Source organism: Plectropomus leopardus, chromosome 13, assembly GCF_008729295.1.
Source record: "Plectropomus leopardus isolate mb chromosome 13, YSFRI_Pleo_2.0, whole genome shotgun sequence".
In the NCBI taxonomy this organism is placed as follows: domain Eukaryota; kingdom Metazoa; phylum Chordata; class Actinopteri; order Perciformes; family Serranidae; genus Plectropomus; species Plectropomus leopardus.
This window is the reverse complement of record NC_056475.1, coordinates 16,399,147-16,415,264: the sequence shown is the minus strand read 5'-3', so window position 1 is coordinate 16,415,264 and position 16,118 is coordinate 16,399,147. Positions and strand designations below refer to the sequence as shown.

At 39.7% G+C, this 16,118-nt stretch overlaps 1 protein-coding gene across 1 annotated transcript; it reads left to right on the top strand.

Moving 5' to 3' along the window:
- Nucleotides 1-1,029: 1,029 nt before the first annotated feature.
- On the top strand, nt 1,030-14,909 carry LOC121952473 (sodium/hydrogen exchanger 6-like). The gene is made up of 16 exons (XM_042499188.1): nt 1,030-1,403; nt 2,414-2,613; nt 2,933-3,010; nt 4,169-4,245; nt 4,329-4,441; nt 4,611-4,716; nt 7,337-7,478; nt 7,772-7,877; nt 8,763-8,851; nt 9,201-9,314; nt 9,619-9,730; nt 10,214-10,367; nt 10,474-10,504; nt 11,273-11,361; nt 11,588-11,693; nt 11,976-14,909. The coding sequence occupies exons 1-16, from the start codon at nt 1,127-1,129 to the stop codon at nt 12,318-12,320; spliced, it is 2,139 nt and encodes a 712-aa protein (XP_042355122.1). The 5' UTR covers nt 1,030-1,126; the 3' UTR covers nt 12,321-14,909.
- Nucleotides 14,910-16,118: the final 1,209 nt, after the last annotated feature.

Sequence of the window (16,118 nt, the reverse complement as noted above, 5' to 3'; positions counted from 1 at the left end):
CTTCTCCTTCTGTGCAGTAATACAGTTGGCAGGTGTAGTTTGGTCGAAGCAAAACAGTTCCTACATGAAGCTGCTCACCACAAGTTCTGTTGATTATCTTGAGTCACCAGGTCATGATTTCTGGAAAAAGACATTGCTGATGTGTTTTTCAAATGTATTTTTGGCACTTTTACCACCACAAGTTGAGTGTAATTTGTAAAACAGACATCTCTACATCAAATGTCTCCAACACTCTGCATCTCACACCAAGACAATCTGGAATGATAAATAGCACTGCAGGTGAAAGGAAAAATATGTATTTTTGATTTGGAGGTGAACTGTCCCTTAAAGTTTCTTACTGTATTTATGTTCAGTCTTGGATGAAGTACCTGACTGATTAAAAAGATCAGACACCTTACCAGAAAATGACTTTGGTGGAAGTTCAAGTCACCTATTAAAATATTAAGTATACGATATTTACTGTGTTTAAGTATCAAAAGTAAATTTATGAAATTAAACATGCTTCACTATTGGAAGCAAAAGAACAAGTAAATAACAAAAGAGCAAAGAGTCAGAATTTTATAGGGTCAGTATGATATTTATGAAGAACAACGAGGTCATTTTTATTTTTTATTTAAAGGATTTAAAGAATAAAATCAATGTTTTCCTTCCTTCTCATTCCTTTGTGTCTATTCTTCCTTCCCTGGAACTAAGGAACTAAGATGTTTGGGGAAAATGTATTGGAGTAAAACTACATTTTATTTGGGAAATATTAGTAAAAGTGAAAGTTGACAGAAATGTAAAAATTCAAGTAAAGTACAAATACTTAAAAAATACTTAAGTACTGTAACAAAGTACTAGTACTACTACTTGTTTTGGCAGTTTGTCTGTGTGTATTTTCTTCCTGGTGCATTTCACTGTTACTGTGAGATGACAACTAACCTCAACACCACGCAGAGTCGCTGTTTGTCTCAGCACCACCACTCGCCATAGGCTGACTTTTATTTTGAAGAACCGGAAGTCCCAGTGTTTTGATAGCGGCTGCGGAAGAAGCTGTCATTTGGCCAATTTCTCGTCCAAGCGGTACTTTCCCATCAAAACCGATCGTGATTCAACGACAAATGTAACCGTTTCACAAAAAGCCACAATGGGATCCACATCGAGACGCTTTCTTAGTGTTCCACCATCGAAAGCGCTTCTGTTGTTGCCTTTTTTGTTGACGTTGTTGCTCGTTGGGAGCCGCGGAGAGAGCAATGCGATGGACAACGTCGCAACTGAGAGGCTGGCTGAGGAGAGCCACCGACAGGACAGTGCCAATCTGCTCATATTCATAATGCTTCTAACACTCACCATTTTAACTATATGGCTGTTCAAACACCGGCGTTTTAGGTTCCTGCACGAAACAGGACTTGCCATGATCTATGGTAAGACTGCTGACGCTGATGTCAATCAATAAAAGCAACTTCGCGTCCATGCTAGCTGGCTATGATACCGTTAGCTCCTCAAACTCAACCTGCAAGCTAATCTGACAGCTTATTCTTAGGTTTTAAGGTGCACAGGGAAGAGATATATCTACATACAGCACTGTGCAAAAGTCTTAGGCCACCATAGTCTTGTATACCATATATATATATATATATATATATATATATATATATATATGGCAGTGTACATTTGCTTATCTAGTATTAAAAAACGCAACTGGACCTAGAGTCTCACCTTTATTTAAAACATTTTCAAAAGGGAGACTCTCTACACAAACTTTCATTTAACTGAAGTGTTTGTTTATATTTGAGTAATAAAACACTTATTTGACTTAAGAAAACCTATTGTTTTCATTCCTTCTAAGAGGCATTACAACTGATTATAATAACCGTGACACCGGAATATTTTTTGAGACTTTTATCTGTACTGTGAAAGTCTCCTACCGATGCAACCCGAAGCAGCTGTCAGATTGAAAAATGGAATATAAGGTTCTGTTGGTAACTTTTAAAAATGTTGGCTAATATAAAATATGATATTAATCATCCCCTTTAACTAGACACCAGCACCACCAGTCATTTTGAGTATGAAATGAGAAACTGCTTTAAATAATTTGTTGAATAGATTTTTTTCCTTTTGCAATCACGCCCATCCCTTTAAAAAAATCAACTTATCTCAACTGAAAATAATTTTGTAAGAACTAAAGTATTTAGCACACCCAAATAATTAAAAACAGATGATTTAAGAACCTTACCTTATTTTGCTGAACAAGGAATCAGACAACCTAGAAAAATGTTTTGACTTATTTTTTTGTTTTTATGTTTGTAAAGCACTTTGTAAAACATGTTTCTGGAAATGACTAAATATAAAATATAATATTGTTATTATTATTCACAACAGATCTTTGGCTTACTTTGCCTTCACTTCCTCTCTTCTCTCCTTCTTCCTAAAGGCCTTTTGGTGGGTGTGATCCTCCGATTTGGCATCCATGTGCCCCAGAGCATGAGTGACGTGATCCTCAGCTGTGCTGTCAATGCCAGCCCCGCTACTCTACTGGTCAACGTCAGCGGGCGATTCTACGAGTACACTCTGAAAGGGGAAGTCAGCCAGGGCAAAGGTCACCAAGTGCAGGACGATGAGATGCTGAGAAAGGCAAGGGGATGAAGAGATGAAGGGTTGAGAGGAGGGTCCAAGTGGTTGTGTTTGGTGTCAAATTACCAGCTGGCAGGTGCCAATTGGCAGAAAAATATGCTACATAGTGTGATAAACAACTTCTGCAAATGTTGACATATATCTAGATATAATCTGTCATGAAAATGTTGCTAAATTATGTTCATTTACTGTTTTTCATACACAAACACACACTGTGGGCTATGAAGGATGTTGCAGAGATGTTTCAGGTTCAACACATGGGGAATTTTGCCACTTAAAAATAGGTGTGTAAACTCTGATTACCTACTACTGTCTGCAGGTGACCTTTGACCCAGAAGTGTTTTTCAACATTTTGCTGCCTCCCATCATCTTCCATGCCGGTTACAGTCTGAAAAGGGTAAGAGGGTTAAAGGGACTTATGACACACTAATAACACAAATGAATAATTCAGATATTTTGCAAAGTGGATTTTGAATGGGCCTCATTATTCTCTTTGTTTTAAGCATACAAGTGTACAAACATATTGAGCTACTTTCAGGGTTCCAACACATTTTCATGGACACAATTTTCACACTTCCTCATGACATTTAAAGGACCCATAATAAATATATCTATTTTGGAAAAGCATGCGCTTCACTGTCTCTGCCGCACTTGCCGGGCAGATTACAATACTTTTCTGCGCGCGCGCGCGCGCACACACACACACACACACACACACACACACACACACACACTCGCAGGAGAGTCTCGCTTCCAATAACAAAAGCTGCCACTCTATGTCACATATACATGTAACTCATCTTAAAGGGGAGACTTAGCTGGCATTAGTCATGGAAAATGAGAATCAGTGAGTTTTTCATTTGCCTTATTTCACACGTCCTTCGGTGTGATTATTGAGCACCGCAATGTCGATGTTGAAACGATATATCATGCCGCCCTAAGTCGACACATATTAAGAGCTATGTAATGTCAACAGCTAACTGGGTTTTCCCCAGAAGATTACTGTAAAATTCATCACTTGTCCAAAACTTTAAATGATTTCTACTAATTCCATGACTTTTCCAGGCCTGAAAAATGAGATTGTGAAATTCCCTGACTTTTCTACATTTTCCATGACCTTGAGGAACCCTGTACTTTTTTATGATGGTGTGATATTATTGTAACCCTCTGGAATTTCGTCCCTCCAAACATCTGCAACTCAAACTCCCTCCACTCATTTAGAAATAAACTTAAAACCCACCTTTTCAAAAAAAGCCTACAATACCTGTCTCCCATTGCCTCCCCAAATCTAAACTGCCATATCCTCTACAATTTGTTTTTGTATTCTGCTCTTGTATTTGTTCTTCTGTTTCATGTAGGTATCTTTCAGTATTTTGTATTTTTCTTTTTGCATTTCATGTAAAGCGTCTTTGAGTACTTAGACAAGTGCTACACAAGTCCTATCTATTATTATTATTATTAGTATTATTATTATTAGTCAAGAATGACCCAGCCCCACTAACTACTAGTACCAGACAACTTCTGTTTCCTAAATCTGTGTCCTTGTCTGTCTCAGAGACATTTCTTCAGAAACATCGGCTCCATCCTGGCCTATGCTTTCGTGGGAACAGTGATCTCCTGCTTTGTTATCGGGTAAGTCATGTGTTGTTATGTACATTCAGACAGAACGGGCAGAGGGGTGCCAGTGTCTTCTCTGAGTTCTGCTTTCCTCCTAGGATGATCATGTATGGCTTTGTGTCCTTCATGAAAGCTGTGGGTCAGCTCGGGGGAGATTTTTACTTTACTGACTGCCTCTTCTTTGGGGCCATCGTTTCAGCAACAGACCCAGGTAAGTGGTGCCATACTTGATCTCAGCACTAAGTATGTACATTATGGAAGCGGTGTGAAAACTTAATCGTTCCTGTCGCTGGACACACTTTCTGTTTGAGGTCTTTCTGCGCTGCTGTCCTGCTGTAAAGTATTAGTGTCTCAGTGTTTCTTTCTCTTCTGTGTCTCAGTGACGGTGCTGGCTATCTTCAATGAGCTAAAAGTAGATGTGGACCTGTATGCTTTACTCTTTGGGGAGAGTGTCCTCAATGATGCTGTGGCCATCGTCCTCTCTTCGTAAGCATGAATTAATTACAAATTCCAGATATATACACACACACACAGCCCATGCAGAAAAAGTATTGTCCCCTTCTGTTTCATCAGTAGTTTCTATTGTAAAACAAAATGAACATTTTGACAGTTTTAAGTTCTGCTGGTTGATACTGTACTATATGTCTCAAGTAGCAGTGATGCGGGACAAAATCCACAGACCTTAGTTCAACTGAAGGTCACATGAGGCTCTTGCTGTCTGACTCTGAGTTAGACAAATCAAGTCAGTATTGAGAGATTTGAAATTTAGGGCAAAATTCAGCTTTTTGGTTTCCTACACAGCGTTTCCTTACTGAGCTGCAGCTGAGGGAAATTAAAGCTAAGAGGGAATTCTGTTATAAAAAGACTATCAAGCAAGATACCTGCTTGTTTTGTTGTACTCTGTAAAACCCTCATTTTTAGCTTCAGTGGAATTTTAAAATACATTTTACACAGGATGAAGGCTGTGGATTTCATTCACCATCACTTTAATTAGAATTGCATTAGGAAGAATTGTTTTCATGGAAAGGATAAATAAGTATTGCTTTGAGGCAGACTTGAAAAAATGTGGACCTATCCTTCAATTTCTAGTTCTGTGGTAAAGACCTGCACTTCAATGACGCTAAATTCAGCTTCTTGTGTTGTGCTGTGCACAAATGGACACTAATCATACTAACGTCAGTCCCTGTCATTTCACTGCTTGCCTCCCTTCACCCATCCGTGTCATTCATCACCTACCTGTACGTATGTATGCAGTGTTCTCCTCCGCTTGGAGAAGCAGGGTGGGCAGGGGGCTGGAGCTGTGCGCTCCCCAGGAGGCGACAACCCAGTCTGGCCAGAGGGGGCAGGGGAATGGCTGGCAGAAAACCAGACATCCACTTCCCGGTGGGTGGGTGGGCGGGCTGTTTGTGTGGTTGTGCTGGCAGAGTTTTAGCTTTAGAATCTGATCATCTCAACTCAGACGCAGATCTTCTGCTTAGAACGTAGCCTTGAACCACCACCCATGAGGATGATCACTGCCCTCCCCTGCTACCCTTTCATATCCATTCCTTGTATCATTTTCAGTTTTCGCTATGCTCTATAAAACCAACAACTGACCAGAGCATACTACTTTATTAGTGGTGAATATTACGCTACATTTCCACCAGATCCGGCGAGGATGATTGAGGAAGTGCTGCTCCACTCAGCTGGTCACTTAATGGGCTTCTCACTGTTCGCTATTGTGGTATGCACTTTACTGGATAAACATGCTGCTAGTTTGGCGCTCCCCTATTCTCTACTCACCATTTTAAACAGGAAACAAATGGCGGCCAGTTCTTAAACTTTTATTCTTAGTCTCTTGTTCCCTTAGAGGCTGTAAAAATAATGGCCACAGCTACATTGATGTCACCTTTTGGTTTGTGGACTGCTGTTATGAAGCCTCGAGTTCGACATTGTGGCTTTCCCATGTTGAATTTTAGGAGCTGTAAGTGACCATATGTGGACGAGAGGCAAAAGCTTTGGAGGAGCGAGGGGCGGATGGGACTCACAGAGAGCGACACCTCACAAATAGCCTGTCACTCAAGTGGCCTGTTATTAAATACGCGCAATTTTGGTTATTAAAAAAAATCACCTCTTGTACAGTTGTCCTAAGTGTTAAAATTAACTATAGAGACTAGAACAGTTTTTTTGTAAAACAGTTTGGTCTCTATAGTTAAACATGTTTATTTTTTTGTGTAAAGTTGGGCATTTTAACATGGGGTTCTTTGGGGAGTCACTCTGTTTTGGAGTGAGCCTCAAGTGGCCATTAGAGGAACTGCAGTTTGTAGTACTTCCGCACTGGCTTAATTTTTTTTTTAGCCTCGGAGATTGCTTGTTGCTTGCTTATTCCATTTAAGCAATCCACCAAAATGTATTTCTGAAAACATTTGAAGCAAGAAATACACAGTACCACTGCTAAATCTTACTTTGCGAGCCAAGTTCATTGTGCTTGACGGGCTCATTTGCCTTAAGTTGAATCTAAAATACAGACTGGTAAACGCTCCCAAAACCCCTCCTTCAAACTTACCACAACACTCCCTCCACACAATGCTTCTCCTGCTCTCCATGGGAAAGAAAATAAGGCGTTGAGATGCCCTGCGTCGCTGGATTTGGTGGAAACACGTCATTAGTGATGCAGATGTGCTTTTTTGGTCTGAGGTCATTTGGGCTCTATTCCTCAAAAAGGATAGCACCTGAACTGGCTTTTTCTGTCTTATTAATAATCTACTGGATATGAACTAAATAGTATTGAGAGTGAGAGATCCAATTAGAGTTGAGCATGCAGGACCCTAACTCCCTCCCTTTTTTGTGACTGTAAAACCCAAATCCAGTCCATGTGTGTTCAGTCTCTGGCATTTTTAAAACTCCTCTAAACTGAACAAAATCAGATAAACACCAGACTGGTGAGCTCAGCCACTGTTGGATTTGGGTTGCTGCAGGTTTGATTTGATGCCTGATGTCATCTTCAAAATCTGTTTCTTTATGAAAGCATGCGGTTAACATTTGACCGGTTTCCCTCTGAATTCTCGGTAAGTCTGTTTCCTTTTTCCTGTAAATTTTCAGTGTTTTCTGTCTACCCCCCTTTCAGCTCCATCGTGGCATACCAGCCTGTAGGAGACAACAGCCACAGCTTTGAGGCCATGGCCATGTTGAAATCCTTTGGTGTCTTTCTGGGCGTCTTCAGTGGATCCTTTGCACTTGGGGTGGCCACTGGAGTCATGACCGCTCTCATATCCTTTCACATGGAGTTCACCATTAGATTATGTACATTTATATTTACTGCTGTGCACAAGCAGCAACAGAGTAACACTACAGGGTTTGAAACAGTGGCCAAGTTGATGCTGCTTGGAGCCAGAAAAACTGTTCCAATAGGAGTATTTTGTTGTTGCAAGACAAGATAGAACAGAGCTTACTTATTTAAACATTGATGTCTCTCTCACCTCATTGCCTGCAGGTCATACGCTGCAGGTCGAATGTAGATGTGCCACCTGTTGTTTTGCGCCTTGACTTTCACTTTTGTCACGTGACCAAGTTCACAAAGCTGAGGGACTTCCCCTTGCTGGAGACAGCTCTCTTTTTCCTCATGTCCTGGAGCACCTTCCTGTTGGCTGAGGCTTGCGGGTTCACAGGTACACCTACACACAGCACACATGCATGCAAGTTAAAGGTCCAATGTGTAGCAGTTGGAGGCATGTACTGGCAGAAATTGGTAAACAATATTTCTAACTACGTTGTCATTGTTTTATAGTTACCTGACACTAAGAATCATTGTGTTTTTGTTTTGTTTGAGGGAGGGCCACTCACCGTAGTTCTCCTACACTCTTAGCACACGGGAGAAGTTTCAGCTCTACATCCTCACTGCTAGATGCCACTAAATCCTGCACACTAGACCTTTAAACAGTTTTTAGTTTAGTTTTTAGTTTAAGTAGATCAATTGACATTTTTTTAAGTTGCGGTCTCATTTTTTCTACTCTATGAAACATTTACATTAATCTTTCATCAGGCACCCGTAGTCTTTTAGCTGTTTTAGGTTTTCTTTTTAGAGAGTTCTAACTAACTCACCTAAAAATAACAATGCAGTAAATAGTCCTGGACTGTTTACCAACTCTCACAAAACTTGTGCAATATAATCTAGTGAGGAAGGATGAATCGTGCCACTAAAACACACATTAAAGCTACCGGATGTCATAAACTACTGTGTCAGTTTAATACAGCATGATGGATACATTAAAGTTAGATGTGTAAGTTTTAAAACACAAAATTTGCCAAGGACACAGACGTTGTTTACCTGTTTATTCAAACAGATAGTCTATATAGTTTAGTTTCTATCTTGTTAAGAAAAAAGACATTTTGCTGTCAGATGTATAACTTAATGTTCTTAGATACACATCTGTTTCACAAATCATGGATTTCATGCTGATTCTACATGCTTTTGATGCCCTCTTGTAAAGTATAATTCAGTGTTTTTGGAGTGAAACTGAAGTGAGACCCGTGTGTGTTTGTTTTTCATTCAGGCGTAGTGGCTGTGCTGTTCTGTGGTATCACTCAGGCTCACTACACCTTCAACAATCTCTCTCCTGACTCTCAAGACAGGACAAAACAGGTGATGTGCAGGCGCATATATTTGGTCACTTTTACTTGCTTTATTTAAATGTAAATCTTCACTGGATTCTGAACCCTTCAGAATTTTAAGTCCCGTCATTAAGATGGATTTTTTGGCGCAGGGACATTTTTAAAGTAACACAAGGTCTAACACATTTTTCTTAGTAAATTTGACTTAACAGGTAAAATCTGGCACTTATTTCAATTGAATGCACTCAACTGTAACAAGATACTTTCCCATGATACCTTGCATCTAATTTGACGTGAATGCAATGTGAACTTTTCTGTTTCTGTTTTCGTGCAGTTTCTTTACATTATTTATAATCTGTTTTTTGTGTCTTCCCCATCAGTTATTTGAGCTGCTGAACTTCCTGGCAGAGAACTTCATCTTCTCCTACATGGGCCTGACTCTCTTCTCCTTTCAGTCACACGTCTTCAACCCTTTGTTCATTATCGGAGCCTTTGTATCCTTTCCTCTCTGATGTTTCTTTATATTATAGTAGACCATTGCCACAAAGACCTGTCCTCATCAGTTATTGATAGTAACTGCCAGAATGATAATAATACAGTGTATTCATATGGTATTTGTATTTAAAACAATATTTCAGTGCTTCAGAGAGACCAAAAGTAACAGCAACATTTAAAAGACGGATGAGTCAGTGATGACAAAGAATTTCCGAGCTGCCATCCACCCACAATTGCTTTCCATCCCAGCTTGCCCCTGCTGTTATATTGCAGTGTATTCTGTCCTTAACCTTCCTCGTGTAGGTGGCGGTGTTTCTGGGCAGGGCTGCAAACATCTACCCTCTGTCCTTCCTGCTTAACCTGGGCCGAAGGAACAAGATTGGATCCAACTTTCAGCATGTCATGATGTTTGCAGGTATGGAGCCAAGGCCGGAAAGTCTCTGTTGTCAACTCTGGGCTAATTTTACTATAGTACTACTTCTCAACTAGTTTTCAGCTGGGACCTGGTTCCATTAAAAGAAACTGTCAGTGGAACAGAGCAGATTTGAGCCTGCAGTTAAAAACACATTAGCCTAGATAATGGTGTGGGAAAACAGTCTCCTAGGTCAACAACTCTCTGACGTACATACAGTATTATTAACAGCCTCTGTGTCGGCTGACATTTAATGTTGAAACTGTCTAATAAAAGAAATCCCCTACATGTCTAAGCACATAATTGTGTCCTGAGAGGCAATAAAACACATACTGTGCACAATGGGCTTGCAAAGAAATGAGCAATAGCAACATTAAGAATGAGCCAGATAGTTGCACACGCACAAGGTCTCTCCCACGCTGTGATTTGGTAAATCACACACGCCGTTTCTCACTCTCAGGCTGACTTGTTGTCCGTCTCCTCTAGGTCTACGTGGGGCCATGACCTTTGCTCTTTCTATCCGAGACACAGCGACGTACGCCCGTCAGATGATGTTTTCAACCACCCTCCTGATTGTCTTCTTCACTGTGTGGATCTGTGGCGGCGGCACCATGCCCATGCTGTCCTTCATGAGCATACCGTAGGACTGCATGCGTCTAGTTTTATGCATCGTCTCCTTGTTTGTTTGATGCCGTTTATCTGTTATTTTTCTGTCAAAGTCACTGCTGCTACCTTTTCTCTTTCAGTGTGGGTGTGGACTCAGATCAAGACACCGCTGTAAGTAATAAGTATGGATTGAAATCTCTTGTTTTTGAAAACATAGTTGTGTCAGTGTTTTGTCTGAAGCATCCACTACAGAAACCATTCTTGGCCACATCTCTTTCTACCATCCTCCATGCTGCTGCTCTGTCATAATGGCCTTTACCCCTCCCTACCCCCTTTAGTTCTGGCTGGTTAAAGTAAAACAAGAGGGTCACCACAGACACTAAAACTTTGATTCACTGTAAAATACAAAGAACTTTCCCTTGCAGCGCTAGGCTTGATCAATACTGTGTGAGCTCAGTTGGCAGGAGCGTAAATGTAACGGATTCAAGCTTTAAAGGAATACTTCACCAACAAAATGATCATTTGTGCATCTATAACTAACCCAATGTCATGTTAAACTCGTAAAAAAGAACACAAAACAAAACAAATAAACAAAAATATTCCTGATGAACACTACATCAAAATGTCTGTTTACCAACTCTCACACAGCTTGTGCAATATAATCTTAGTCTCATTGATCCAGTCTAATGACAGAACACATCTATTTGCACTATAACCTTACTGTTTCAAACAATTCTGGATATGAGTGATGCACCGGGGCAAGCACATGTTTGAACTCTGCTTGTGCATTACACTGAGCAGAGTTCAAACAAAGAAACAAAAACAACGTTTCTTTACAAATTCAATGCAACACAGGATGAAAAATTGAAATGCATATGATCACCTTGTAGGTAAAGTGTTACTGAAACAGCAAGTGTTGAATGATGTTCTGTTCAACAGAGTTCAGCGGTGTTGGATGGGTCACAGCGGAGAAACACCAAACATGAGAGCGCCTGGCCTTTCAGGATCTGGTATAACTTTGACCACAAGTATCCTTTCAGCCTGGATCACGTTTAAAGCCTGTATTCAGAAGTGTGGATGCTAGATTCAGCTTTGGACACCAGAGGGTGCTCTTGGCCAACTGTAAGAAATATTAAACTGTAACTTCATCTTTCTGTACAGGAGATTGATAGTTAACTGGTTAGTCAATTAAGTTGTTTAATTAAAAGTGTTGTAAGAACTGTTAATAATCCTTGACAAAAGCTTGTTCTGCAGCTACCTGAAACCCCTCCTGACCCACAGCGGCCCCCCTCTCACTGCTACTCTGCCTGCTTGTTGTGGACCGCTGGCACGATGCCTCACCAGCCCACAGGCCTATGAGGTTTGGACGTACAGCATATTGTTATTGAAATATAAACTTGCTCTATGGCATTTAAGATGAACAAGAATGAACTTAGAATCTCCCATAATCGTATTAGTACATGTAATTAAAGACCCAATTAGGAATCCTAACAGGTCATAAACTTGTGTATTGAAATCTGGGCACCTTTTCTTTGTCCGTTTGGGTTTTTTTTATTTTTTTTATTTTAAGTAGCAATTTTTCCTGTTTTCTTTTGTGACTTCATTCATATCTTTCTCTCCCATTTTCCTTTCCACTCACCAGAACGAAGGCCAGCTCCACGACGATGACTCCGACTTCATCCTGAACGATGCCAACGTGAGCTCCATGTATGCCGACGTCACTGTCAGCACGGACGCATCTGGATCCCACACCATCAACCGAAAACCCAACTCAAGCGGCGGCGGCGGCGGCGGCGGCGGCGGCGGCGGCGGCGGCCCGTCTGATGAAGGTCTGGATCACGAGCTTGCCTTGGCGGAACATGAAGTGGCGATCAGGGGCACCCGCCTGGTCCTGCCCATGGATGACCCAGTGGAGCCTCCGACCACCGTCACCCTGCCGCCGCCACCGTCTCCGCCACGCTCTGAACCTCGCAGGCACAGACTGTAAGAAAGCTTACACAATTAGGGTGCAGTTTGTTTACATCTAAAAAAACAAAAACAAAACACAAATTGAAAAAAAAGAGTCATCTGTTAGTTGATGTGTTTGGATTTTTGATTGGAAAAACAAACAGCTTTTTAAGTACGAGTCACATAAAAAGTCGCCATGTTGACGGGACCACCTCTTTATCTAACGTGGTTTTAAAATAGGCTTTGCTTTGTGACAAACTTGACGTGCGCTTGATTTAACTCACCATTTAGGTGGATTACTGTAGTCTTGAATGTGAATGCACTACATGTAAGACAAGGTACTGTAAATCAAGTGCACCTTAAGTCTAAAACGTTACTTAAAATCACCCCAGATGCACATTTAACCACCATATGGGGAAGCTAAAAAAATATGGGGATGTAGTATTTGCTCCTAAGTTGTACTACTGTGGTGATATGCCAGTGCTGTTATCTATGCTCTATAAAGGCCTCGACTCCCCTCTGGCTTTTTGGGCGATCGCTAAACAGTTCATATGCAGTTTACCCTTTTCTCTGTGGTGAAGTTGCTCCTAAAATGGGACATGTATTTGTCTAGCTCACTTCGAGTATTTGTAAGAAGACCTACAGTATCTAACATCAAGGGCACTTTGCTCTGCTGTAACATTCAGCGGCGTGAAAGTGCATTTAAACTACATCACTAATCTTACTTATCAGAGCGGTTAGTGTCTCCCTGTGTTTGCCTCCCTCTTGTTGGTGGAGAAAGTTCAAAGAGGAGGAATTGTGAATTGTAATTGGTTGGAGCAATTGGACAAGGACTTTGACATTTGTGATGGAAGCAGTATTAGGATTTTTGAATTTCGAATGAAACAAATATACTCTACAATAAGATTATAATTCTATTCGGGCAAAAAAAAACTCCAACTGCTTCCACAACAGACTCAAGTTTTATCACTGCCTGCGTCTTCTCTTTTTTATCAGTCTTTTGACTTATTCATTTATTTATTTAACAAAAAATGATTTATTTATATAATGATTTATTTGTTTATTTATTATTTATTCGTTGTTTTGTGGGTTGACAATGATTATGTTGCCCTGTTGAAAAAGAGGGCTGTCAGTGATGAAAGGTTCTTACGCACCTTTTTCCTGACAAACGACTACACAAGGTACATTGTACAGTAGGTGGAGATGAATATTTGCTCGAGGAGTTTGTTCTTTACCACATGTGCATGTTAAAATATCTCCTCCCTGTACTGTAGCAGATCCTTCTACTTTATACCTGGAAATTAGAGCTTCCCTGTGTGTGTATTTTACAAGTGTGTGTGTGTGGTTGATGTCAGTATGAAACTGTCCAAATCTACTGATGTGGTTTTTAGGGCTAATGTCTGTTTCTGAGTTTTCTGTCATCATTTGGTTTGAAAACAAAAAAAAAAAAATTAACTGCCGTGTCTTTGTGAGGTTTTATCATCAAAGATAACTGAGGGCTGGCTGAACTGTTTTGAATTAAAGTGCCTATTCAGAAATTCAATTAATGTAGATTTGTACATATTTTGATTTGTTAATGTGCAGTAAGATGATCTTTCTTGGTTTTTGTATGACACTAAACCCCCTGACTGATGTTGAATATTGTATTCCCAGTATAATTAGGCCATTGAGTGACTGCCTGTCTATGGTGGAGATCATAAAAGAGCGCAGACTGAATTATTATACTTTTATTAATGTAAAGTAAATATCACTAATATTTTATCAGATAGAATCATTTTGGAAAATGTTTACCAAAACATACTTTATCATTTCATTTTAAAATTAAACTGTTGGGGACCGAATATGAATTCATTAAAACCTTACATCTTTTTTAGGTTTTGTATTTGCCAGTAAGGTCAAAGGAAAGGTACAACAACAGGAGGATACCGATAACTTTTTACTGATGCAATGTTTGTGTTTTTGTTCTTTGTCTGGCAACCAAAGTCGTATATTCTGTTCCCACCGACATGAGAGGTATTTTGCAGAGGTGTCTCCTTAGTTAACTCTTGGTTGTTCTGTTTTCTGCTGATTTTTATGACTGAGGTAGAAATTAATTCCTTGTTGGAAAAAAAATTATTTTTGAACGTGAAGATGTTTTAACTTTGTTAAGCTGCACATGAGTTGTCTTTTTTGATCTTTAAGCGTTATTCTCAATATGAGGTTTAAGTTTGTGTATAATCATTCAGAAATATGGATGACTGAATTTACATTTTTTTCTTTCACTAAGGTACTCTGATTTTACTCTGTTGTTTAAATGGAAGTGAACCATAAAAACATACTCTGTTTTTATTGGAATTTTAAAGAAAGAGTTGTAATCTTACAATAGCAACCATAACTAACACTAAAAATCTGAACATGCTCTTGTTTCTACTGTTTGTAGAAACTGTTAATGACAGTTGTATTTGTAAAAAGTACATCTGCGATTGGTCTATATGTGAATGTTTTTTAAAATGTGAACTCATGTTGAGGGGGAAATCATCTTAAGGTTTGATAGATTGTTCCCTGTGTAGTCCTGAAGTTATTAACAGTGTCTTCTCAGTCAGACATCTTGCAAGTGTACTAGAAAAAAATAAAAAAACGTTCTTGAAAATGACACGTCTTTGCTTTTCATGTGCTTCCATAACCATCTCCCAGGCAGTTACAGTGCTATATCATTGGGCTGCTTAAGGCTTTAAGGTCCAGTGTGTTGAATTTAGTGGTAGTCTAGCTGTAAGATTGCAGATTGCATCCATGTGAAACTTCTCCCATGTGTCATGCGTGTAGGAGGACCATGGGGGCATTATTTTTTGGCTTTTTGTCCAAGGTTTAAGACATAGACTGTAGGTAAAATTGGACAACGCATTTACGCCTGCTATGCTTCAGTGAGGCTAAAATATCCAGAATACGGGCGCTGCCATCTTGCGTTTCTCAATTCATTTGGAGCTGGAGTTTGCGCAGTAGCGATATCTGCTGTGGGCGAGTTCTCGCCAAAACACCCGTCCGACCAATTCTGAGCAGCTCAATTGAATGCGAGTGCACAGATTGGCTGTCACAGCTGTCAGTCATGGCGAAAAATCCCCTTTTGTATAATTTAATGACTCATTAAAACCAAACTTCTCATAAAAACAAACACTTGAGTTAACATCAGGGTGACGAGAGATACATTCAGTGACAAAAAACATTTTTGGGAAAAATGTATTCACTGTGTATTATTCGTCCCATTCACTGACACAGGGGGCGGGCTTTATGACCTATATTGCAGCCAGACACCAGGGGGCGATCAAGATTGAAAAGTTACACTTTGGAGGAACTGTCATGTTGTCCATCTTTATATACATCCTATGATTGAAATAAAGAAAATGACTGATGTAAAAAAATAGTTCTGACAACTCAGATGTCCCCCTAAATCCTACCTACTGTAACTTATAAATTTAATTTTCCTTTTTCTCTTCTATATGGAGATTCTTTATGACAACTGAACAAACCCCATCCACTGGTTAAGATAGTGAACTACTGTAGTAGCGGAAAAACTAAAGTGGATGCTTTGTCATTATGTATTTTTTTTTCTTTTTACAGTTTTACAAGGTCAAAGATGAATGTTTCATTTTCAGCTTTTTCACTTTTCCTCAAATTATTCAGGAAAAGTAAATTAAAATATGTACTGGTATGATATAACACACAAGCTAAGTATAAAAATACTGCTGTCTTTTTAGCACGCTCACACATTTAGTCAAGTAGCTGGTCACATTTACTTTTATTTTGAAGGTAAAATCACTCCACTTCTTTTCGAGCGTTGCATTTATTTTGAAGGTACAACATC